Below are 24,859 nucleotides of genomic sequence, written 5' to 3' on the forward strand. Positions count from 1 at the left end.
CAAACTTTATACATAGTCTATCACCACTAAGCATTAAAGTGAACGAACGGTATGAGTCTTCATGATAAATGCAAATAAAAAAGTCAGATATTTTATTGAATTTTATGGAAGGTGGTTCATATGTCCCGGCATTAAATTTTCATAGCCAACGTTCTACAACACCTGCTTTCTCGCACGCTCTTTGAAATATCAATGTACATATTTATATAACCCTTCAGTCCACAGTATTGTATATTTCAGGGGTGACCAAGCTTTTTGATAGTCGGAGACATTCTTCAAAATTTTAATATCCTTCGCATTCTAAATATGTATTTAAAAGATATGTAAGATATGCGATTTAAAAAAAATCATTTAATGGAATCAGGCGTTACCTCGCGGAAGTCCATCCTAAGTAAGAAAAGAACCAAATTTAGCCACTTCCGCACATGCAGTGGTAGTCGTGCAATAAAGTGCACCGCCCGCCAGCCCGCTGATAAATGCGCATGCGGCAAACAATGCGAATCACACAACCGCCACCGCCAAATTACTCAACACGTGTTTCACCCCTCCACGGGGCATCTTCAGGAGCTACGCTACACCGATTAGTGCAAAACACAGAGATTAAAAAATCACTTAATCAGGTCTGTTCTTAGTAATTTTAAAGACATTTTAAAACCATGTATGGATCGTTAATACTATTTTTAAAATATCTTCATAGCAGCCGATGACGTCCACTGCAAGATACTCGTATAGTCCTCCCATAAAGGTCACCAGGACGACCCTTCTTTCAACACCTGCAGTGTCTTCCCGCGACCTTGGCCATATCGTCCGTCCACTTACTCTGAGACCTGACCACAGGTCTACAAGCTCGTGGTCGCTACGAAAAACATAATAATTTAAAAATGATAAGATAACTCATTGAGAGCTCAAAATATAATTTCCAAGAACCGCAAGTGACACGCGAGCCGCAGGTTTGTCACCCCTGGTATATATTCTACAAAGCTGCCAACTCAACGGTCCTAAAAACAATTATCTAATGGATTCAGGCGTTATTTTGCGGAAATCAGTCCTAAGTAACAAAAAGACCAATATATAGCTACTTCCGCCATGCAGCAGTAGTCGTGCAATAAAGTGCACCGCCCGCCAGCCCGCTGATAAATGCGCATGCGGCAAACAATGCGAATTACACAACTGTCACCGTTTAGTCACTCAACACGTGTTTCACCTCTCCAAGGGGCATACTCAGGAGTAATGTTACACCGATTAGTGCCAAACACAGAGTCAACTCTCTGTTTTTCTCTGTTTCACAAGACTAGCTATATATTGATCCTTTTCTTAATAAAAACAATTGGAAAGATAGAAATATTAGGCTCTTACTTAAAAACAAAGGCGGTTATCCCGTGCTCGAATTTTAAAAAAATATTATTAAATGTTCGATAAATTATTATTATTATAAAATCAATACTTATAAGAATAACTTAGAAATATTTTCTTTAAAAATGAATCTCTTTTGTTGTTAACTACTTACGGTATTACAATGCACTCTAATATCATCACCACCATCATCATCATTTTGTTTAAAGAACGACCAGTCTTGGACATATGCCTCCATATAGATTTTCAATAAACCTGTTTGGAAGCAGTCTGTATTCAGTGTGAAACTCGAAATGCTTAAAAATTGTGCAACCAATTTAAAAACCGTATTAAATAAAAGCTGTAGTCGTACGGCTGAAACCTCATCATTAGATGAAAGCGGAGCCTATTCATGTTGATGTCCTTCTAGAGTCCACTTTACTGGACCATGAAAAGTCCCACTCTCTTCGTCTACAAATTTGTCGCTCCGTCGTCTTATACGATAGGCTATAGACCAATTTTGTGGCAAAAGATGAGACCAATTTTGAAGAATCCGGATCATGTGGTTACCCACTATTACAGCAATATTTCAAGACTTACAATATATATATATACATATGTTGCTGCCTCTCGTGAACTCACATTACTACAACTTATTACTAACAACAACATCTTGTTGAAAGACGACGATTGCAACAGCCCTATAACTTGCGCAAATGTGGGAATTCCTCAGGTAATTTTTTCCAGTTCTACTGGATCTGTATAAATACAACTCCATAGAGCATCTGTCAAAACCGTCTAAGAACTCGACAGCCTTCCAACCCACTTAAACGATAGTGTATAGCAGTCCTAGCCGTGGCTCCGGGTTCCTTTAAACTTCGCGACCTTAAAAATGTTTTTGGCGCCCTATGCGACCCGCCACTTCGAACTCGTTTAATCTAAATATACCACTTGGGCAGCAGTGTGGTAAAAAATAAGTTAATACTAACATCCCGTGATAGCGTTCCATATGGAACAGTCATGCGGCTTACTTCTTCTTTCTTATTCGTCTCTTTAAAGAAAGTCGTGTCCGTCTTTAAACACCTTGATGGAATCATTGACAAGCTCTTTTCATACTCTCCTATCATCTACTTTCAGGGCAGAAGTAACAAAGAGCTATTGACCTGACTTGATCAAGCCAGCGTGTAGGTAATTGCTCACATGTTCTATCACCGTCTCATCTCTCTACATTCAGTAGTATCGAAGTTATGTTTATCTCTACGTCTAAGATGCTCTACCACTAAACATGTCGTCTCCTTTATTAACCTCATACAGAAAATTCTACCGATTGCCCTTAACTTTGGATAAAAAAAACTACTGTTTTAGTAGTAAATACAGTTGACGGTAAATTCGCTTTAACCGTAGCTGCCTAGACGTGACATTGTACGTTGACCGTGGCAGGCGATCGATGCGACGCGTCGACGCGAAGTACTTTCAAAACAAATTTATTGATGACCATCGATCCTAGCAATAAGTACTTCCTACACATAACAGTTTACTTCACTGTAATAATTAAGTTACCATTGGTAACTTTATAAAGATATAGATAAAATTCATTTATCCAACATTGGAACTTATAACTGACTCTTATTTATCGTCAACTTATTTTTTAATCTATTTTATTTTTTACTCTACTCTGCTTCGCAAGGTGTTATAGTTGTGGAGAAGAAGCAGGTATAAACTCCCCAATTATACATCCTTTATTAGTTTAACAACACATATTTATACACATACACTTTATTAAATATAGCCTAATTAAAAATCAAAACAATCAAGCGACATCACTGCCAAGAATTCATGTCATTTAAATATTTTTTTATTGAATAATATGTCCTTATTCGTCAATTTACTTTTGTTACAAATGAATAAGAGACTTTTTAAAGTCAAAACTTTGGTACATCCAGTTTTACACGATGCCTTTTAAATATACTATGGAGGTCCCTTTTTTTAATTTAAGTTGTATACTCAAGGAAGCCTCTATGTAGAAAACCAGTAGATAACTTTCTGAATCTTATATTTTTGCTACCAGCAATGTACTAACAATACTATTTATGTTTGAAACATGTATTAAATTGATTTATATTCTTTTAAAAATAAAATTGATTTTAAAAATAAAATCGGTAAAAAAACTTTTTAGTTAAACGGTTTTTTGATACCCATATTGTGGTGGTTGTGGAAAAATATGTACCTAGTCCGCCATATTGGAACGGCGTCCATCTTGAATTTTAAATTTTGACATAATCATCGTGTTTTACTAGTGTAGCCCTTTCATTTGATACCCATATTGAGGGGGTTAAGGAAAAATATGCAATCCGCCATTTTGTATCGGCGGCCATCTTAGATTTATAATGTTATTGATTTTATTATATTGTATTGTTATCTAAATTAAATGTGTGTACCAAATTTCAGATCAATCTGACAACGGGAAGTTGCTTAAATTTCAATTTCTAATTTTGATCCAAATAAATTCCGTACGGGTCGAGCTAAATAAAACCGTTTAAAAAAGACGTCATCACAAATGAAAAAGGAATGTCTAAATAAAAGAGAGATAAACGCTTTAATAAATAATATAAAAATCGCTCATAATGTATGTAAATAAATAAAATTAGAGTGTCTGTTTGTAACAATAAAGTAAACGCTTTTTACTACATACATTAAATATGTATATACGGTAAATATATCAAAATCATATTTTTGATTTTTGTCTGTATGTCTGTATTTTCCGGCTAATCTCTGAAATGGACCGATTTTAGCAGGACTTATACTGGCAGATAGCTGATGTAATAAGGTGTAACTAAAAGGCTACCTTTATTTTAGAAAAAAAAATTAATGTTGAAAACCAAATTAAGTGAACATTTTTTTTTATTAAATTCGGACGGAGTCGCAGGCACAACTAGTATTCAATAAATTAAACAATACACCTATCCCCCGATTTACACGGTAGATACGTTCCTGAGAAAAACGTGTAAATTGAAAAACTTGCAGAAAATGCATATTTTGCTATTTAACAGTCGTGTTTTATTTCAATATTTTTTGGTGTATACAGAAATAAAAATAAAATGCATTGAAAAGCTAAAATATTTAATGTATTACGGAAACACTGTTTTTTTAATTTAAGTACAATTACAATACATTAAACAGAAGAACAAAAAATAAAACAAAAGGTGTTTTATTATCCTTTATCACTGTCTGAAATTACTCTCATTCTTTTTTTCGCAATCGAAGGTTCGAGTTCACTTTCATCACTCGAAGTTATTTGTGCCGATTCGATGTTTGAAGCAGAAATATTTACATTATGAGAGATGGTAATAAAATCAGTTATTAAAACAAAAAAAAAACTTATTTGGTAAACCGTGTAAAAGCGAAAACGTATAAAACAAGTACCGTGTAAATCGGGGGATAGGTGTATAACAAATTCGTAAACGCGTCACATATGAAACTGCTTCGGACTCTTAAAGTATATGTTTCCGGAGTGGGAATATGGACTAACAAGTCGTAAGACGTGTTACGGTTGTCGAAAGACGCTTGATACAAGCCGCTTTGAACCAGTCCTATAGATGAAGGAAGCCTATGTATAACAGTGGACATCTTACGGCTGAAATTGATGATGACGATTGTGATGAACTCGCAGCTGGTCGTAACACATCATCAGCCATATTCGATCCTATTAACATTTGTATAAAGATCATTTAAGTATGAACTTTGTGTTCTAAATAATAAAATAGTCAAATGACCTCGAGAATTATTGAGACGTTTATGTATTTACGGAGTTGGTTGTTTTATGAAGAAATTGTTGGTTTGCCTTTCATATCATTGCATATTACATGAGCTCGACGTAAGTTTTCTTTCGTAAGTTTGCTTTTGTTTACAACAGTATATTGATGTTGCCGTTATATGAAGATAAGTATGTCATACCTTTCTCTTGGCTTCGTAATTAATAAATATTTTCAAAAATTATGAAGCATGTAATAAGGACAAGTTAAAATTGTTAATAATATTAAATAAAATATAGAAATAATATAACAAAAGAGTCCCGAAATAAAAATGAAAATTGAGAGTGATAAGAAAACTGCAAAAAAATAATTAAAATAACAGAGGTCTCAATAGGAGATATCTCAAAAAGGTGGCTATATAAAAAGGAGTACACGCCCACTAGGGAGCTCTGGAACTTAACTACTTTAAAGAAGATTTTATGCTAACTGCCCTCTACGCCCTGCACCTTCGCACGCATCCGTAATCTACAAATGCCACTTGGGCAGCAGTGTAAGGTCAAAAAATAAAAAAAAAGAAATAGAAAGGTTCGAGTCTGACAGCTACAAAATTATTGTTATGTTGATGTATTATACCATAACTAAGAAAGCCACTAATATATAGCCACTTCCGCTATGCAGCAGTAGTAGTGCAATGAAGTGCACCGCACGCCAGCCCGCTGATAAATACGCATGCGGCAAACAATGCGAAACCGAGTCACTCAATGTATGGCACTGGTCGGTGTAACATCTCCTGAGGATGCCCCGTGGAGGGGTGAAACACATGTAGAGTAGATTAACGGTGGTAGTTGTGTTTCGCATTGTTTACCGCACGCGCATTTATCAGCGGGCTGGCGGGCGATGCACTTCATTGCACGACTACTGCTGCATAGCGGAAGTAGCTATATATTAGTCCCTTTCTTAGTTAGGATGGACTTCCGTGAGGTAACGCCTGAATCTGATCAGATATACCATAGTTATGATTTTCGCATTGCTAAGAGCACGAAAAGCTTTAGAAATCATATATTTAACATTCTACTTTAAACGCGAGACTTCTTTAAGAAACCGTCGCAATATTTGACATATTACTTTTACGTATTATATTTAAATATATTTCATTTAATTTACTAAAATTACATGAGTGCAAAATACCTAGGAACGTACTTAGGTAAAAGATTGACGTGGAAAAAATGCATTTGCACCAATACAGCTGTACACAAAATTCACATCCATGTACTTGCTAGTGGAACGCATGTCAAAACTATCACTCGAAAGTAAGTTGTTTGCGACAGCAATATTCAAATACTAGAGAGATATCAGACTAAAAGATTGAGAGCCATGTTGAATATACCAGCTATGTGAGCAACAAATTTATATACGAGCTCATAAAGATCCCTAACGTGAAACATTACCAGACGAGAATGCTAGCACATGTCAACGAACTGAAATCAAAGCTGGAGGGTACAGGAAATGTCACACATTCCCCACTGAAATGGCATAGTGTGCCTACGCTAGCCGTGAGATTCGACAGCAAATGTCATGAAAATACATAGTTTCCTTCTGATATCCCAAATCCAAAAAACTTGCAAAAACAAAGAAAAAAAATAGTTTATTTGAGGCTCCATCTAAGACTGCTTAAACACTCATCGTGTCGACTTTTACCAAGTAAAGGCAGTCAATATATTCTCAATTAAAAGTGAAAGGATTTAAAAATATACGTAATGTTGCCCGCTAGTACATGTTTTGATCGTACTTTGTAGCTGTTACAGCAGACGGCCCATTAGCTCAGTTGGTTAGAGCGTCGTGCTAATAACGCGAAGGTCGCGGGTTCGATCCCCTCATGGGCCACGAAACTTTTTAATTTTTATCACTGTCGGTATACTAAATCAGTGATTCCCAAAGTGATCTATATCGACCCCTAGGGGTCTATGACAACCTGCAAGGGGTCTACGGCAGCGAAAAAAAAATTTTAGGGGCAATGAAATGAAAATGGGGGTCCACGATAGTGGATCTCAACACATACACTGATAGTACCTATTTACTTACATCATACTATCTTATAATATCAAAACATTTACAATATTTACAAAAGTACCTATGAAGTAAAAATTTATTATGTAACGAAAAAAAGAAACAGACTGGACATCATTAGCCGAGGAGATTTAAGGTTAACCCTTACAAAATTGACACCAAATATTGATAATTTAGTATTAAAGCATCGGGTTCATCCTTCTCACTAAAAATATTGACTTATTGCTTATGTTATTTTATTTATAGTTTAATTTATGTTTATTTAATGCTACGTATATTTTACATAACAGATACAAAATTTTATTTTAAGTAGTTTTAATTAAAATTCAATTAATAAATGAATCATAAACACGTGTTTTAACTTTAAGTTTTTAACACTAAATATCACTACAGTTAGAAATTACAGGAAATCAATATCAGGTAAGTAGGGGGTCTAGCCAACACGGAAAAACATGGCAAGGCGGTCTACGACACAAAAAAGTTTGGGGAACTCTGTACTAAATCCTTGGTTTAAATAAGCTGCCCTCAAGATCTCGGGTGACCCATTAGCACAGTTGGTTAGAGTGTCGTATTCACATTAACCATTTCATTTACTTTAATTTTATTACTTAAAGTCCATTATTGAAAACGATATGTCACTCATAGTAAAATAGACGTAAACAGGTAGACACATAAGCACTACCAGTGCTATATGTTAGTAGATATTGATACCTTTGCGCTACCCATTGCGATTGCTGTTAGAGATATTACAAGTAAATTAAAATACATATTTTCATATGAATTCTGATTCTTTTTGTATTTTATACAGTTTGAACCAACCGGCCCATTAGCTCAGTTGGTTAGAGCGTCGTGCTAATAACGCGAAGGTCGCGGGTTCGATCCCCTCATGGGCCAAGAGATTAATTTTTATAAAGTTAACTTTTTGTTGCAGTAAAATCATTATTCAAAATCTTTGTCCGAAGTGACTGGTTAAAATGGACGCGGCTCAAGGAATAACATTGGGCAATTGGGAAATTATTATCGAAGTTAGCCCACAAGTGAAGAATTTTATTGCAAAATTTAATTACCCAGTACTTCTTTATGGCAGTTTCAGCCCATAGACGCCCACTGTAAGGTATAGGCGGTGTTAAATATTTCAACAATAAATAATGTTGCAAAATAAAATAGTAAGAAAACCTAGAATGTAGTGGTTGAGGATGGATGTATGGCTAATGGAATGAAAGAGAAAGACTGGGAAAATTGTAGAATGAAAGAAACAGTACGACAGATAAGATGATATATGAAAGAGAAGAATGATAATAATAAAAAATATGAATAAATTACTAGAATTAAAAAATCCCTGTCCCACACGAGATAGGGGAACGAGAGGTCCCCAACAGCGGGACCATTAAAAAAAAAAGGGATAGGCGTCCCACACCAGATAGGGGGTACGATAGGCTCCCAATAACGAGAGCCAATTAAAAAAAAGCTATAGGCGTTCCTTAGACATATCTATGGGTTGATATACCACAATCGTCACGCTAGGCGATCGCAGTGTGGTATTATGGTACGCAGCGGTGGCTGTTGCCCGTCCTCTCGAAATTTATTGTGAGCAGTAGCAATTCGATGTAATTAATGAACAGAGTGTGAATTAAATAAGATTGTATCCCTGGAAGCGAATCCGCGACCCAAGATTTCAAGTCCTAGAATTCTAGTGTTGGGTAACACTTCCTTATGTGTTTACTTTTAATCAGTGTCAATTTAAAAATTATGAAGCGATAAACTAATATTACTAATTGCATTCGCATCTACATTTTTTTAATATTGCTTTGTAGTTTATTGCGTTTTTCATGATACTGAACATTCTTCGAAAAAACTCGTTATCAAATTATCATGTTTAAGTTTTTCATTATTTCGAGATTAATCTACAACCGGCCCATTAGCTCAGTTGGTTAGAGCGTCGTGCTAATAACGCGAAGGTCGCGGTTTCGATCCCCTCATGGGCCACATGCCTTTTTATTTCATCACAAAAATTCTCTGGAATCTTTTGTTAAAATGGACGCATGCATGCCTCAAGGATCAAAATTACTAGTCCCCTTAGAACTTGTTTCTGACATCTTAAGTCCACACACCAATATGTTTCATTATAATGTTACATTATTATTTCTACTTGTATCGACAATGTTTCTGTATCTTTTTTAATTTTGCTATGTAGAGCGTATTGTTTGATGACAAACTTAAGGAATGTAGGGATAACACCAAATTTTCTTAAGAAAAGTTTAAATCATTTTTAGGCTTTTCACTACTTCCACATAAGTTTTCAACCGGCCCATTAGCTCAGTTGGTTAGAGCGTCGTGCTAATAACGCGAAGGTCGCGGGTTCGATCCCCTCATGGGCCACGAACTTTTTATTTTATAAATCACTATTAACACATTTCAATTTACATATCACAATAATATTGGCCTATTTCCCACATATTGATACAAGACACTTGATTTGCAATGAGCTTAGCCTGAAAATTGGCGTGTCAAAGTTTTACCTGCAAGCCGACTCTATATCATTTCTGTTCTTCAGTTTAAGTGTCTCTAAACTTATTTTATTTTTCTATATTTATAGGAGGTCGAATGTTCCAAATTCTTGGTGCAGTAAACTTGAATCATGCTCTGTACCACTTGGAGCATCTGATAGAAGATTCTTTGAAATTACATAGATACTAGTCATAGTGTTAAAGCCGTTTGCGACCTTCTTCTTAAATAGCAAAAACAATGTAACGGATACATATAGTACATAAATAAGTAAACAAACTTTCGTCTTTTTTTTTGGACCTGACTATCATTTCTACCCAATTGGCACAGATTCCGCCGGTGTTAGATTAGCGAAGCCCCAGGGTTCCGGTGGAAACATCGACTCGGGCAGCTATATACTACTATTTAGCCGGATTGGGAGGACGTTCAGCTATTAGATAGCTTTGATAGGCGCTCTCCATGGATTGACTCTACTCAACAGGCCCCCACGAGGGGAACACGACTCGGGCTATGCATTTCCGCTAAGCATTCCCGACACAGGGTCAATTGCTATTGACTAATACGAGGGCCAAACTGAAAGTTTTTAGAACTGGCAACTTAAAAGCATTATATTAAAAAAATAAGTTTAAATTTTGAAAATAGAACTCTTTACCAATAACATTGAGTATACATTTCATTCATTTGTCATTTGTTTTACGATTTGGCGGCAAATTGAAAATTGTCTGTGCACGTCAGAATGAATTTAAGCCGAGAAAATTTTCGTGCAATGATTTTTTATGACGTTCGATGTCATATAAGTCAACAAGAAAGTTATGATAGACTTTGATTGGCTTTTCACGATGAAGCCCCATCTCGTGCCACAGTTTACAACTGGTTTAATGAATTCAAACGTGGTCGAACTAATCTCACCGATGATTTGCGTGAGGGACGGCCTTCTACAGCGACGACTGAAGACAATATCAGTGTTGTGCGGCGTATGATAGAGACTGACAAAAGAGTGACCTATCAGCAGATTCGGACAAGTCTAGGCATAGGTATGAGTCAAGTGCACAAAATCCTCCATGAACATTTAGCGGTCAGGAAGCTTTGTGCCCGCTGGATACCGCATAATTTGACCGAGGCTCAAAAACTCCGCCATGTTGATTGGTGCCGAGAAATGATCCAAAAATTTAACGGAGGTGACTCAAATGCTGTGTTCGACATACTAACGGGTGACGAAAGCTGGATTTACTGTTATGATCCGGAAACCAAAAGACAATCTGCTCAGTGGGTGTTTCCTTCCGAAGAGTTGCCAACTAAAGTGAAGAGAGGTCGAAGTGTTGGAAAAAAGATGGTGGCCTCGTTCTTCGGAAAGACAGGTCATTACGCGACAGTTGTCTTAGAGGATCAGAAAACGGTTAATGCAGAGTGGTACACTAACAACTGTTTGCCACTTGTCTTGGAAAAAGTTCGAGAGAAACGACCTCGCAGCAGGATCCTCCTTCATCACGACAATGCCTCGTCGCACACCGCCAGGCAAACGATCGACTATTTGGCGACCTCAGACGTGGAATTACTGGGTCACCCGCCGTATAGCCCCGACCTCGCACCCTGCGATTTTTATTTATTCCCGAAAATAAAAGAAAAACTTCGAGGAAAACATTTTATGGACGCCGAAGAAGCAGTGGCTGCGTTTCAAAACGCCGTCGAAGAGACCCCTAAGGCCGAGTGGGCAAGGTGCATTTCTCAATGGTTCCATCGAATGCAGCGATGTATTGATGTAAATGGACGCTATTTTGAAAAGTTATAATAAAACTAATAACTTGCTAGAATGCTTAGTTTTTGATTTTCTAAGAACTCTCAGTTTGACCCTCGTACCACTATTACAATTGGACGTGTTTGCGCCAATTTTTGGATTAAATTTATAGATAAAAAGTTTACTTTTTTATTTTCCATTTTTTATTCTGATGTTTATTAGATATAAATTTTTGTAGGTTAATAATTGTTACTTTATATGCGGAACGCCAAACAACGGTGTGTGTGTGTGCATGTGCGAATTCGTGTGTATGAGTGTGTGTTTGTGTGTTTTTTTTTTTTTTTTTTATAGAGGTTTAAAAATACTTTTACGTATCATAGGGCCTGATGTTGGTGCCCCGTATGTCGGACTCGATCTAGATCAATACCGACTAAAAACAATCCTCTCTCTTCGGTATCCCTGGTCCCCACGGCATGGCCGTTAGGCATTACTTCGCGGGGGGGATTTAGCCGCAGCTTTCTCTGATAGAGTGGCTGTTCAGGCCAACTTCCTCCGCTCCTGCTCTGTTTTTCGCAACTCCTTTAGCACCGTCGTACAGTACGCGCTCGTAAGTTCCCAGGCCGAAGGCGAGGATAGCATTGTAGCTATCAGAGTTTCAGGATAGATTCTGCATCCTACACCTTCTTCCCAAGACCTCCTGGCTTCGTTAAATCGGGGGCAGACGAAAAAGACATGCTCTGCATCTTCAATCATTCCGACACAATTAGGACAGTCAGGGGAATCTTCGTATTTGAACCTATGGAGATACGCTCGGTAACATCCGTGGCCGGATATCATCTGAGTCAGATAGTAGTTCAACTCTCCATGATCTCGGTTCACCCATGGCTCTAGGTTTGGTATTAGCTTACGCGTCCATTTTCCTTTCGTCGACTTATCCCAGGACGATTGCCACTGTTGCAAGCTTTTCAGTCTTCCCCGAATTCTAAGTTCAGCTGAAGTTGGGTCTGATTTGCTTTTTTTGCTTCGGTACAGATCAGTTCTTTCGTCTGCAAGAAGCGCAACAGGAACCATACCTGCTATCACGCATGCCGCATCCTCCGATACTGTACGAAAGGCGCTAGCTACCCGTAGAGTGCTGACTCTATAAACAGAGGCGATTTTCCGTCGGGACTCCTGTTTGCTCAGTGCGTCGGACCATATGGGTACTCCGTACATAAGCACTGACGTAGTCACCGACGCTAATAACTTCCTTCTGTTTTGCTTGGGACCTCCGACATTAGGCATGAATCGGCAGAGTTTAGCTGTCACCAGAGACGCTTTCGCTGCTGCTCTCTCAGCCTGATTTTTGAAGTTTAGCCTATGGTCGATCATTACTCCAAGGTACCGTATAGCTGGTTGAGTTGCGATTTCACAGCTGCCGACATTGAGTGTGATGGTCTCCGCAACTCTCCTGCCAGTAATGAGTACTGCTTCCGTCTTCTGCTCAGCCAGTTCTAGTCCGACTGACCTCATCCACAGAGTGATTATTTGGAAGGATCTTTCAAATGCCCACTTCACTTCCTCCACGTGTTTCGCTACTATAACGACTGCTACATCATCAGCGAATGCGACGAGTTTAGTTTGTGTTTGTGTGTGTGAGTGTGTGTGTGTGTGTGTATGTAGACAGACTAAGTTTAGGTCGGAAGCCGCTGAACCAGACCGCGTTCAACCGTTTCTACTGGAAATATATGGAAGAAGTATATGTCCAGCAGAGAACGTTACAGTTGAAATGACGTGATTCTTATTTTTTGCTTTTATTGCTTTCACTATAGCGATAATATGTTACTCTTAAACTTGAGAAGAACTTAATATAAAAGCGGCCAATAACTTACAGAGATTTGGAGTCTTCAAACTTACCTAATATCTAACTGTACTCTTATTTAAATGCCACTACGAGCCATTAAGCGTCATTGTGACGTCTAACAAGGAAACAAGTTCTTTTTGTATATGTTCCTACATATTCATTATTATATCTCTCGAACAATAAGGCTTAGGGGAATAATAAAATGTTAGAGCGATTTCTATTTCCGATTAAAGGTCAGCTAAAAGATTTTTTGAAACAATAAGTATATTTATTTATATTGGAAAAAAAATATTAAAGTGAACAGCTTAAAAAAGTTTATGGCCCATGAGGGGATCGAACCCGCGACCTTCGCGTTATTAGCACGACGCTCTAACCAACTGAGCTAATGGGCCAGTTGGAAATTCATGTGAAAATAATGAAAACATAATTTAAACTTTTCTTTTCTATCTAAGTTTACCGCCCAACGACGATACGCTCTACAAAGAAAAATTAAAAAAAAATTATTGTAACACTATCGTTACAAGTAGAAATAATAATTCAACTCTGTAAAGAAAACATCTTCACTTGTGGAACCAGGACATCAGATACAAGTTCTAAGGGGACTAATTTCGATCCTTGAGGCATGCGTCCATTTTAACCAAAGATTCCAGAGAACTTTTGTGATGAAAATAAAAGGTTTGTGTGGCCCATGAGGGGATCGAACCCGCGACCTTCGCGTTATTAGCACGACGCTCTAACCAACTGAGCTAATGGGCCGGTTGCAAATGTTTTAAAATAAATTAATATTTTCAGCATAAATTTATAAAAATGTAACTTATTTCTTACACTGTTTCTATATAATACTACATATTTACAGTTTCATATCACACATATATCCCTTTATTCATAAGTTTCACGTCATAAATTTAACAGCTGGCAAAAAAGTGTTTATTACACTATTTGCGTCGCAATATATTTACGTTCAAGAATCTATCCGGTGCCTTTATTAAAAAAATTCAAGAAAGACAGAGATAATTAGTCAAATTGGTCGGGCCTTAGCAAACATTCGTCAATTTAAAAAACAATCGAAAACTCCGATAAAATTAATAAAAAGATTAACGCGCTAAAAAGATATCGTGTGATGTCACAGTTTAATATAACACGACCTCGAGATAAGATGTCAGAGAAATATCAAGTATTTTACATATGGCAGAGATTGGATATAAAATATCTGTTACTATACTTTCTAAATTTACTACGTGAAGGTAAATGCATCGACACAACTACAGACTTGAAAACAGTAAGGTATTTTTTATATATTTATTTACACTTATTTGTACACCAAAGACAATTACTAGAAAATGAAAATAAACAATTAGTATGGTACAAGAGGCGGTTACATCGTTGGAGGCGATCTATTATTAGTAAGATAATATTAACATACATTGTGATTGATTATATATATAAAATCTTTAAGTGAATGTATACTCTTTTGTTGTTAGTTTATATACAAAATACTTCTTTCAGCAGACAGACGCCCATGGCAAGGTATAGGCCTCCTATAAGGACATCACCATGAAGACCTGTGTTGCGCTGTACGCATCAAGTGACTTCCACGCCACGTCTATCAGATCGTGGTCGATATTCAAGAACCTTTCACTTCTTTTTTAACGTGTACAATAAAGAATATTAAATTAATATAAACTATTATATATTCCAATTGTGATTTACATTTTTGTTTTACTTTAATGAATGCTTTGAGGCGTTCATTAGAACGCACCCAAATTTATTATCTATGAACGCATCTGTTTTTGTATGCCCCTTCTAACACTCTGTACATCTAGCCCTCTCTTTGACGCGCCGCGCTACCGAGCGGACGTGTCGCTGTTCAACAAAGGAAATACTTGCAACTCATATTGAGATTTATTGTTCTGTGTGTATAAGTTTAACAAGTGTTTTTCTTTACATCGATTTATCTATTACGGGACGAGGGGCCCGTACTAACGACCACCCCACAACTTCATCACATTATCCCACATAAAAATGGTGTACGGTACCAAATGGTGCATATAGGTGTGGTGGGAGGGATCTTATCTTGGTATACTCACCACGACGAGCATGCCTGAGTGGTCGAAGTAGTCGGCGACGGGCAGAACGTGACGGTAGAAGTTGGCGAGTTCCATACGCGCCAGGCTGAGTACCACGTGACCCAGGCGTGCACCGTACTCGATCTGGCGCTCCAGCACCCGCTGCCGCCAGCTTACCACCACAGCACCGCTCACAGTCTGGATCTATCACGATACAATAAACAGGCATATATACACATATTACATAATATACATTTATATTGTTCAAGTAAGAATGCTCCTTGTTACTGGCCTCTAGTGATTAGTACTTTTTAGATTTAAATTACATTGGTGACCCCAACGTGGTATAAAAGAAACAACGGTCTTCAAGGAACATCAACGCTCTACACACGTGGTTGCGGAACGTATTATTTGGCCAGACATGCAGAATGATTGCCTGTGAAATGGGTCTAATTGTCATGCTTGTCCAAGATATAAATGCCATTCAGAACCTTCGCAGGCAGTTGGTTTGTAAACTAGTATAATTAAGTAATCATATAAACAAATTTGCCGGCTTATTGCCGAAGCGAGACACATTTTGAGAGCAAAAACAGAAGATGATCGAAAAGTTAGTTGTACTTTGGAATTGTTTTTAAAAGCTTTATAACTGAAAGTGAAACATATAAAATTGTTTTTCTTAAATAGTCCGGATATTTATTGAGATAGTAAGTCTAGTTGAATGCACATGCCCATCCCATCGGTGGGAATATTAACTCTGTGTTTGACACTAATCGGTTTAACATAACTCCTGAAGATGCCCCGTGGAGGGGTGAAACAAGTGTTGAGTGATTTGACGGTGGCAGGTGTGTAGTTCGCATTGTTTGCCGCATGCGCGTTTGTCAGCGGGCTTGCGGGCGGTGCACTTTGTTGCACGACTACCACTGCATGTGCGGAAGTGGCTAAATATTGGTCCTTTTCTTACTTAGGATGGACTTCCGCAAGGTAACTCCTGATTCCATTAAATATTAAGCCAATAAATTAATTTCGATTATCTCTAATTGGTTCACGTTATAAATTTACTTCTTAAAAATCGTATTATAATGTGAAGGATTTTTAAGTTGTAATAAAAGTTGGGAATGTGTTATACATTATTGAAGATATCAAATAAGTGAGCGCAAAATATTTTCCATCTGAATATGGGGCTTTTTTTCAAATCAAGCCGCATTAGGAAGCTTCGTAGATGTATTTCAAACTATTTCTAATTTTAATCACGTTGCGCTCTTCTGATCTTCGCATGACATAAATAAGTTAATGTTCCAAATTTAAATGTACTATGTGATTCTTTCTAGGGCTGCCAGGTTTTGAAGGTGATAACAATACGAAGTCTGAAGTAGAAGTGTGTATATTCATCTATTGTTTCTGAAGATATTAATGCTGTTAGCCCTAAGGCTTTTACAGCTTTATCGGTACTGAGTTCACGGAGCCCAAGGGTCCGTGAATTAGATATGTGTATATTCATCAAGCTTAGACCGTATTTATACCGTTTTAAAACTATGAAAACATCCTAATAAAAATCGTCAGCCAATAACAAGTCGTTTATTTAATGGAATCAGGCGTTACCTCGCGGAAGTCCATCCTAAGTAAGAATAGGACCAATATTTAGCCACTCCGCACAAGCAGTGGTAATCGTGCAATAAAGTGAACCGCCCGCCAGCCCGCTGATAAATGCGTATGCGGCAAACAATGCGAATCACACAACCGCCACCGCCAAATTATTCAACACGTGTTTCAACCCTCCACGGGGCATCTTCAGGAGTTATGTTACACCGATTAGTGCCAAACACAGAGTCTCTCTGTGTTTGGCACTAATCGGTGCGTGTGCGGAAGTGAGTAAATATTGGCCCTTTTCTTGATAACAAGTCGAGCAGTATTGTAGAGCGCTTTCTTTCGCCCGATGTATATAAAGAATTACATTTCTGTGGGATTCCCCTTTGCGCCGCTAACGAATGGATAACGCTAATGGAGTTATAGTATTAATAAAATAAACTGATTTATCAAAGAATGTACAGTCCCTTCATACTCTTTATAGTACACTTGGGTGCTTGAACTTTAAGTTAGACAATGTTATCATATGGGAGGTCGATATATAATCCAAGTTTCCATAAAATTGCATTCTTCTCTTTTATATTTGGTTACTGTTAATGATACTATGTGTATATAATAATATAAATGAATGAATAAATTTGATGTCTTGAATGCGTGGTTTACTAGCCACGCCCTTGACATGTTACCGATTTTTGTCAGCTCTGAAGGATCGATTAGCGACTCCTGAAAAGGTTCGGTCGGCTATTCAAAGATTTCTATTGAATTAATTTGGCTGTACACGTTTCATTATACATTTATCGACGAAATTTCCCCCTTGCAAACATTAAAACGCTTCTCAAAGTTTTTATTTTCAATTATTAGTTATTTAAGTTAGTTTAAATCAGTGATTCCCAAAGTGGTCTATATCGACCCCTAGGGGTCTGTGAAAATCTGCAAGGGGTCTACGACAGCGAAAAAAAATTTGGGGGTCCATGAAATGACAATTGGGGTCCACGATAGTGGATCTCAACACATACACTGATAGTACCTATTTACTTACATCATACTATCTTATAATATCAAAACATTTACATTATTTATAAAAGTACTCGTACCTATGAAATAAAAAAAATTGTTTATTTAATGTTACGTATATTTTACATAACAGATACAAAATTTTATTTTGAGTAGTTTTAATTTGAATTCAATTAATAAATGTATAAATTAACATGTGTTTTACTTTAAGTTTTTAACACTAAACTTCCTACTGTTTGAAATTTACAAGAAATCAATATAAGGAAAGTAGGGGGTCTACCCAACACGGAAAAATATGGCAAGTGGTCTACGACACAAAAAAGTTTAGGGAACTCTGGTTTAAATGATAAAGAATGACATGTATTCAATTTTTAATTTAAAGTTTTAATTACACAACTATCTTAGATAATATTCGTAACGCGTGAGAATTAAACCACAACGACATATGGATGCGAAAGAGTGGGGAATGAAATAGAGGACATTGAAAATTTTTGTTAAATTTATTGTAAGTAAAACAAGCCTCGTTTTGGTATAATAATTAAACGGGCATTAAATAGTACGTTTAACGTACATTTATAATTAATTGAAGGTACATTAATTAATAAATTACACATACATTTATAATTAATTAAAGGTACATTAATTAATTACACGTACGTTTATAATTAATTAAAGGTACATTAATTAATTAAAACGTACATTTAATAATTAATCAAACGTAAATTTATAAATTAATTTAACGCGCATTTATGTATACAAATCCGTGACATATAAATGCATTAATTAAATATGTTACCGAATAGAAGTTTTTGCTCAAATAATCCTAATAAACAGTATATACCGGCATTTGATTAGGCACGTCAGAAGGAAAAGTTCGGTCTAGAACAACATTCTATTAATTGTATACCCCGACAGCTTCAATCGTATACGCAGTGAAAACCAATTTTTCGTCGAAAAACAGACACCCTCGGACTGTATAACAGTGTTCATCATGCGGTGGTAGCAATATCACGTCACACACGTGCGTGTATTGCACGGACGAGACTCAAGATGCGATCGCAAGATTCGCCGATGTGGCGAATACGGCAACCGCCGCACAGATACTGGCGCACAACCTGATGATGACAATATGGAGGAGAGACGAGAAAGTGGTCGCACGAAATGTAATCTTAAAAACTGGACATTTAAAGGCGTCGTTAAAAACAAACAAGATATCAATGATTAATCAAAAATAATCACAATAAACAGTTGACTTTAACTTAATTTTAAATAGTTAACGATTTAAGTTAGTTCAATATATAATCAGAGAATAAGTAACATGTAAAAACTTAGGCAAAAAATTCTAAATTATTAAACGTAACTTAATTAAAAAAATATTTTGTATATTAAAGATCAATATTTCCAAAGTGCCAAATCAAGTGCCGGATACTATAACACAAAAATACGCTTAGGTGAGAAAAGGACTAATATATAGCTACTTCCGATATGCAGCAGTAGTCGTGCAATAAAGGAGTAATGTTACTGCTGAGGATGCCCCGAGGAGGGATGAAACACGTGTCGAGTGATTTAACGGTGGTTGTGTAATTCGCATTGTTTGCCGCATGCGCATTTATCAGCGGGCTGGCGGGCGGTGTACTTTATTGCACGACTACTGCTACATAGCGGAAGTAGCTATATATTAGTCCTTTTCTTACTTAGGATGGATAGATATTAAATATTAAAGATATGCTTACACTTTTATAACCTTACCTTTTCCGTGTACTCGGCAACATCTCTCATCGAGCGCGGGTATCCTGATACGAGGTAGGTCTTCGCGGCAGGAGCCATCTTCATCTCCAACATCAGTACCTCTGTCACCGTCTTACTGGACAGCGTGCCGAAATCTTGCATATCTGAAGACAATCACTTCTATACCTTCTCTAATTACTGTTATAACACTAAAATTAACAAGAAGTTTTTATAGCCATAATTCTCATAATGAAAAAGGCAAATTACGTTAATTTACACATATTTATATATACAGGATGTTCGGTTATATATATAAAAACTTTAAAGCGATGAATCTAGAATTAACTTATCAGCAAAATGCTTTTAATTTTTTTTGACCTATTTACAATCACATTTAAAGAATTTAAAAATATTTTTAAAACGGTTTTATTTAGTTCGACCCGTATGGAATTTATTTGTTTATTTATTTGGGTCAAAATTAGAAATTGAAATTTAAGCACCTTCCCGTTGTCAGATTGATCTGAAATTTGGTACACACATTTAATTTAGATGACAATACAATATAGTAAAATCAATAACATTATAAATCTAAGATGGCCGCCGATACAAAATGGCGGATTACATATTTTTCCTTAACCCCCTCAATATGGGTATCAAATGAAAGGGCTACACTGGTAAAACACGATGGTTATGTCAAAATTTAAAATTCAAGATAGACGCCGTACCAATATGGCGGACTAGGTACATATTTTTCCACAGCCACCAAAATATGGGTATCAAAAAACCGTTTAACTTAAAAAAAAATTAAATGTATTTATTAGTTCATCAAAATGTGTAGAACTTGATTTGTTGACTTATTTACATGGTTGAGATTATATTGTACATAAAAATATTGTTAAATTTAATTTAAAATAGCAATTGTTTAGACTGTGGTAGCTTACTATTTATATTTTTAATAATTGATCATTTAAAAGCGCATGTAAATGCTTTCTTGAATTTGAATATTTCGAATTTAAATTGACATTTTGAACTACTCCTAACTTACTTTTGACGGTAATTACTTCCTAGCTTATGTTATGACATAGAAATAAAACTATTCACAACTGATTTCGTATATTTACAAATACACTAGTGTATTTGCGTTTATAAAATAGCGGCCGATCGCTTTATCTCTTACCGTCTTGATAATTTAAAATATAAGGCTGCGTTCACATTGACCAGTTGAAGTAAGACCTGCAGGAAACACGGACGCGACTTTACGCGACATTCCGAGCCGGTGGTAGTTTCCTACTTATATTATTGACCTTGATAAAAAGACTTTAGAAATTATTTCTCTTTACGAACCTATTATTACAAATTTATAGGTTAATATACATGTGTATATAGTGTAAACTGGTAAGCGAGTAAATAGAGTCACATGTCTCCGCACTTGCGTTTTCCCATGAGCTTAATTAAAAGTTAATTGTTAAATGAAACAACTAAGGGGCCGTCGATGCCTCACACACGTCCCTAACGCCTTCTATCGAACAATCAATTGTATTAGCCTTATATTTAAAACTTCGTATTCTTTAATTAATATATTTTGCACCAGGCTTTACAAGTGCATGTATTTTTTTTTAATTAGTTGGGATCAGGGTCTTTGTTTACAATTAAGTTTTTCAGATCTTTCATCTTTATTCTTCACTCACTGTCATTCTTCTCAATTTCTTTTATTATTACCTTATTTCCATCACAATATATTTCATTCCTTCATGCTTTCATCGCCTTCCTTCCATCATCTTATTACTCTTAGGTGGCTAGGTTCATTTTTTTATTCTTTATTTTATTATTGACTTATTCTATTTTTTTATCACAGTTTTCTTTGGGTTGTGCTTTCTTAATACATTACTACACTTTTCTTATTCTTTTTTTCCTAATATTAATTGACTAGTTATTTTATGTGCAGTTTATTAGGTACCTACTTATCTATACTGTTTTGTTTCTATTAACAGTGTCACTCACCACCCTGCGAGCAAACGATAGGAATGATGGGCGAAGGTTGTCGTCGTCCATCATTAAGGCGATGCTCTCTAAATCTATCTTTAATTTTACCTCCCTTTCCAGGGCACTGCTAGGTGCATGTATTAGTACATTTCAAACAAAGTTTATTATTTTTATATAATATAACACAAAGCGGACTTCATACTTAAAAACAAATACGCGCTCGAGCAGTGGTAGCCCAGCTTTGGTGTTTGATATAATCTTATATAATTCACACTTCGTGCATTAATTACATAGAATTGCCACTGCTCACAAACAAATTTCCATTGAATAGGCAGCAGCGCTCTCTGGATTTTATAATACCGCACTGCGATCGCCAAACGTGGCGATTATGTTATATCCCCCCATAGATATCTTTGAAAGGACGACGTCGTATATGTTGATAAGTATTTTGTACATATATATCTACGTAATACTGTGATCAAAAATAATGTGAATTTGCCTATATAATGTAAATACCTTATTTATTATTCTAAATCCATTTCATCTCCTTCAAAGTAATCCCAGTCCGATAAAACGCACTTTTGCCAACGCTTTTCTAAAAAAAGAAAGACCTAGAAACAGTCGGAAAAGGTTTTTTTCCGGTACAGCCTTTAAGACCTTCGATTCGGTTTTTATCAACTCAATCGTGTCAAAACGGCGCCACCACATTGACCTTTTGAGTTTGCCGAAAAGAAGTCGTATAGAGCCAAATCAGGCGGATACGGTGGTTGCAGAATGAGTCGAGTTTTTGGCAAAAAAAAGTCGCGAAAAACCAATGCAATATGACATCGACCAATCCACCTTGATACTTTTGAGACATAAAAACACCTTTCAAAATGGTTTCAGCTCTCAAATGATATATATAAAGACATTGTTCGAATATATCATAATGATATATTCGAACAATGTCTTTAAGTGTTTCTAATTTCAAGCACCAAGTCTTTGATTTTTGGACGCGGTCCTTGTCAGTTTTAAATTTGTTGCTAAGACCAAAACTCGGAAGGCAATATGTCTGTCAAATATTTGACGCCATCAAAAAGAAAAAAAGAGATTATGTAGAGTATACATTATAATTGTAATCTTTTAATGTACAAAGTAGAAACAAAATTTTTTCAATTAATCGTTATAAAAGCATTAAATTGACAAATAAAACAATTACTGCGGAATACTTATTATTATAATAATTTTTCTACTCGATTGCTATATGTTAATAAGTTTCCACAGTATACTGGTAATATAGTGTGGAAACTATATCTACATAGTAAGAAAGAAATTTAAAGCATTAAAATTTCACGATCTCCCATTTAAATTGCAAAGGAAAGCTTTTAAGTATGTATGTAGCATATAGTCTGGTCAAGTGTAGAATAGTGTAGCCATCTCTGGGATGGATCAGCTACGTGCAAACTCGAAACTTTGGACTTCATACAGAGACATACCAAGAGCTTCAAAGCTTGGAGAGGAAAAATTGACAATTTGTCAGTATTCCACTGACTGTACTTCGAAGAGTGTGCATTAAAATACACCAAAAAATTCCCACAGATTTCTTCCATCGGAAAACTAGACGTATGGATGCACGACATCCTTATTCCTTCCACCCGCACTAAGCGTTTTGCTAATTCTTTTACATTGCGAACAGCCAAGGAGTGGAACAATCTACCGAACTCTTTCCAGACAATTATAACTTAGGAGTCTTCAAGATAAGACACGTTTAGAGATAAGTCTATACCATTGTAGACCCCGTCATCGTTTAAGATGATTAAGCAATAAGAAAAACAATAAAGTTTAATAAATAATAAATGAATATAAAAATCTATACAGTGTTCAAATAGAGTATGTAAACATTGCAAATAGAAGTAGAAATTGCTAATTCTTTGCAAATGAAGCCAACGTGTCAATACAACATATCGTCGAATAAACACAATCGCTTTCGCTTGATGAACATCAAATGAAAAAGATGACGATTTGCAAACAAACTCGCGTCGTATTGCAAACATTCATTGATTTAATGCTGCAATACAAACACGAGGGTGACGTCACGTCGTGCCCGCCGGAGGACAAACATCGATCGACAGTTGGCAATGACCACCACTAGTTCTACAACCGTACTGTCATGTCCATCTTTATGTGTATCACAGTTGAAGGCTCCCCGGGTCACGAGCGATACTATCCGCCAATTATATCATAGCACTATGTCCTGATGGCATTAAAAATAGGGTGACTATACTTATACTAACTAATATCGGATAGTAATCATATAGAATCCGGCGTTATTAACATAATTAAAATATTAAATGCTGTTTATTAATACGTGTAGGTAAATGTATTATGTCCACAAAAAAGTAATCATTTTTGAGGCTTTATGATCCGAACAGGTGAACTAATCTTGTAAAAAAGAGATGTAATCTACCATAAAAATTCGAACACACTAAAGTTATTTCAAGATTCCTTTTATCCTATTAATTTTGGATGTTATATAAATTCACAGTAACTAGAAAAAATGCAGTTATATATTTGGTATTACTTTTAATTTTGGGTTGCCAACTTTCAATCCATTTTCTAATAAAAATAGCTTGTACAACCTCTTTCAAATCTTTAGTAATCGATTGTGTTTCGCGAATTTTGGTTTAATAATAATTTGGTCTTATTGCAAGACTATAGTTTTCTTTGAGTGACTTAGTGACACAGGATATGGGGAGGTACAAACTAAGGCGCGAACCACATGCTGCAAGTTTTTGAAGGTTTATTTGTGGCTTGCAACAATATAACCTAGTTCGATTTTCATTTTAAATAAATCAAAATAACGTTTCGTATGCATTTTATATTCCTATTATAATTTACTGTACTGTTTAATTTCAATGCACATATACACATACTTGTGTAAAATATATAACTAAATCAATTGTCCATTGCGACAATTGTCATTTGATAATACTGGTATTGAAATTCCAGCTTAAATCATAAACCATTGTGATTTCCGAGAAATGTTATAACGAATGGTCTCCTATATATTGTTTTATTGGTACTAAATTCACAATCAATAAAGATACCCCCTTTTATAACTCTACCAATGTGAAGTGGTGATATATATATATATATATATATATATATATATATATATATATATATATATATATATTAGAATCAAATAAGAGGAAAGATAGATCTTAAAGGGGAATGACAGAAGGGCATTAAAAAAAGGAATAAAAATCCT

General features: G+C 36.0%; 1 protein-coding gene and 6 non-coding genes across 7 annotated transcripts in view; 4 read left to right on the forward strand and 3 right to left on the reverse strand.

Moving 5' to 3' along the window:
- LOC137922433 (adenylate kinase isoenzyme 5) overlaps positions 1-24,859 on the reverse strand; it is a 48,756-nt gene that overhangs the window by 20,515 nt on the left and 3,382 nt on the right. Inside the window, exons 4-5 of the mRNA XM_068765419.1 lie at positions 19,648-19,790; positions 15,322-15,504 (exon numbers count right to left, since the gene is read on the reverse strand). Coding sequence (XP_068621520.1) covers positions 15,322-15,504; positions 19,648-19,790 — 326 coding nt within the window. The remainder of the gene's footprint in view (positions 1-15,321; positions 15,505-19,647; positions 19,791-24,859) is intronic.
- TRNAI-AAU (transfer RNA isoleucine (anticodon AAU)) lies at positions 6,895-6,968 on the forward strand. The gene has a single exon. It is a non-coding gene; the product is annotated as a tRNA-Ile (tRNA).
- On the forward strand, positions 7,972-8,045 carry TRNAI-AAU (transfer RNA isoleucine (anticodon AAU)). Its single transcript has one exon. It is a non-coding gene; the product is annotated as a tRNA-Ile (tRNA).
- Positions 9,064-9,137, forward strand: TRNAI-AAU (transfer RNA isoleucine (anticodon AAU)). Its single transcript has one exon. It is a non-coding gene; the product is annotated as a tRNA-Ile (tRNA).
- TRNAI-AAU (transfer RNA isoleucine (anticodon AAU)) lies at positions 9,457-9,530 on the forward strand. The gene has a single exon. It is a non-coding gene; the product is annotated as a tRNA-Ile (tRNA).
- TRNAI-AAU (transfer RNA isoleucine (anticodon AAU)) lies at positions 13,553-13,626 on the reverse strand. Its single transcript has one exon. It is a non-coding gene; the product is annotated as a tRNA-Ile (tRNA).
- Positions 13,917-13,990, reverse strand: TRNAI-AAU (transfer RNA isoleucine (anticodon AAU)). The gene has a single exon. It is a non-coding gene; the product is annotated as a tRNA-Ile (tRNA).

The sequence above is a fragment of the Battus philenor genome, unplaced genomic scaffold, assembly GCF_028537555.1.
Source record: "Battus philenor isolate CCGP_79_NKW_IND1 unplaced genomic scaffold, ilBatPhil1.0.hap1 SCAF_2, whole genome shotgun sequence".
NCBI classification, from domain to species: domain Eukaryota; kingdom Metazoa; phylum Arthropoda; class Insecta; order Lepidoptera; family Papilionidae; genus Battus; species Battus philenor.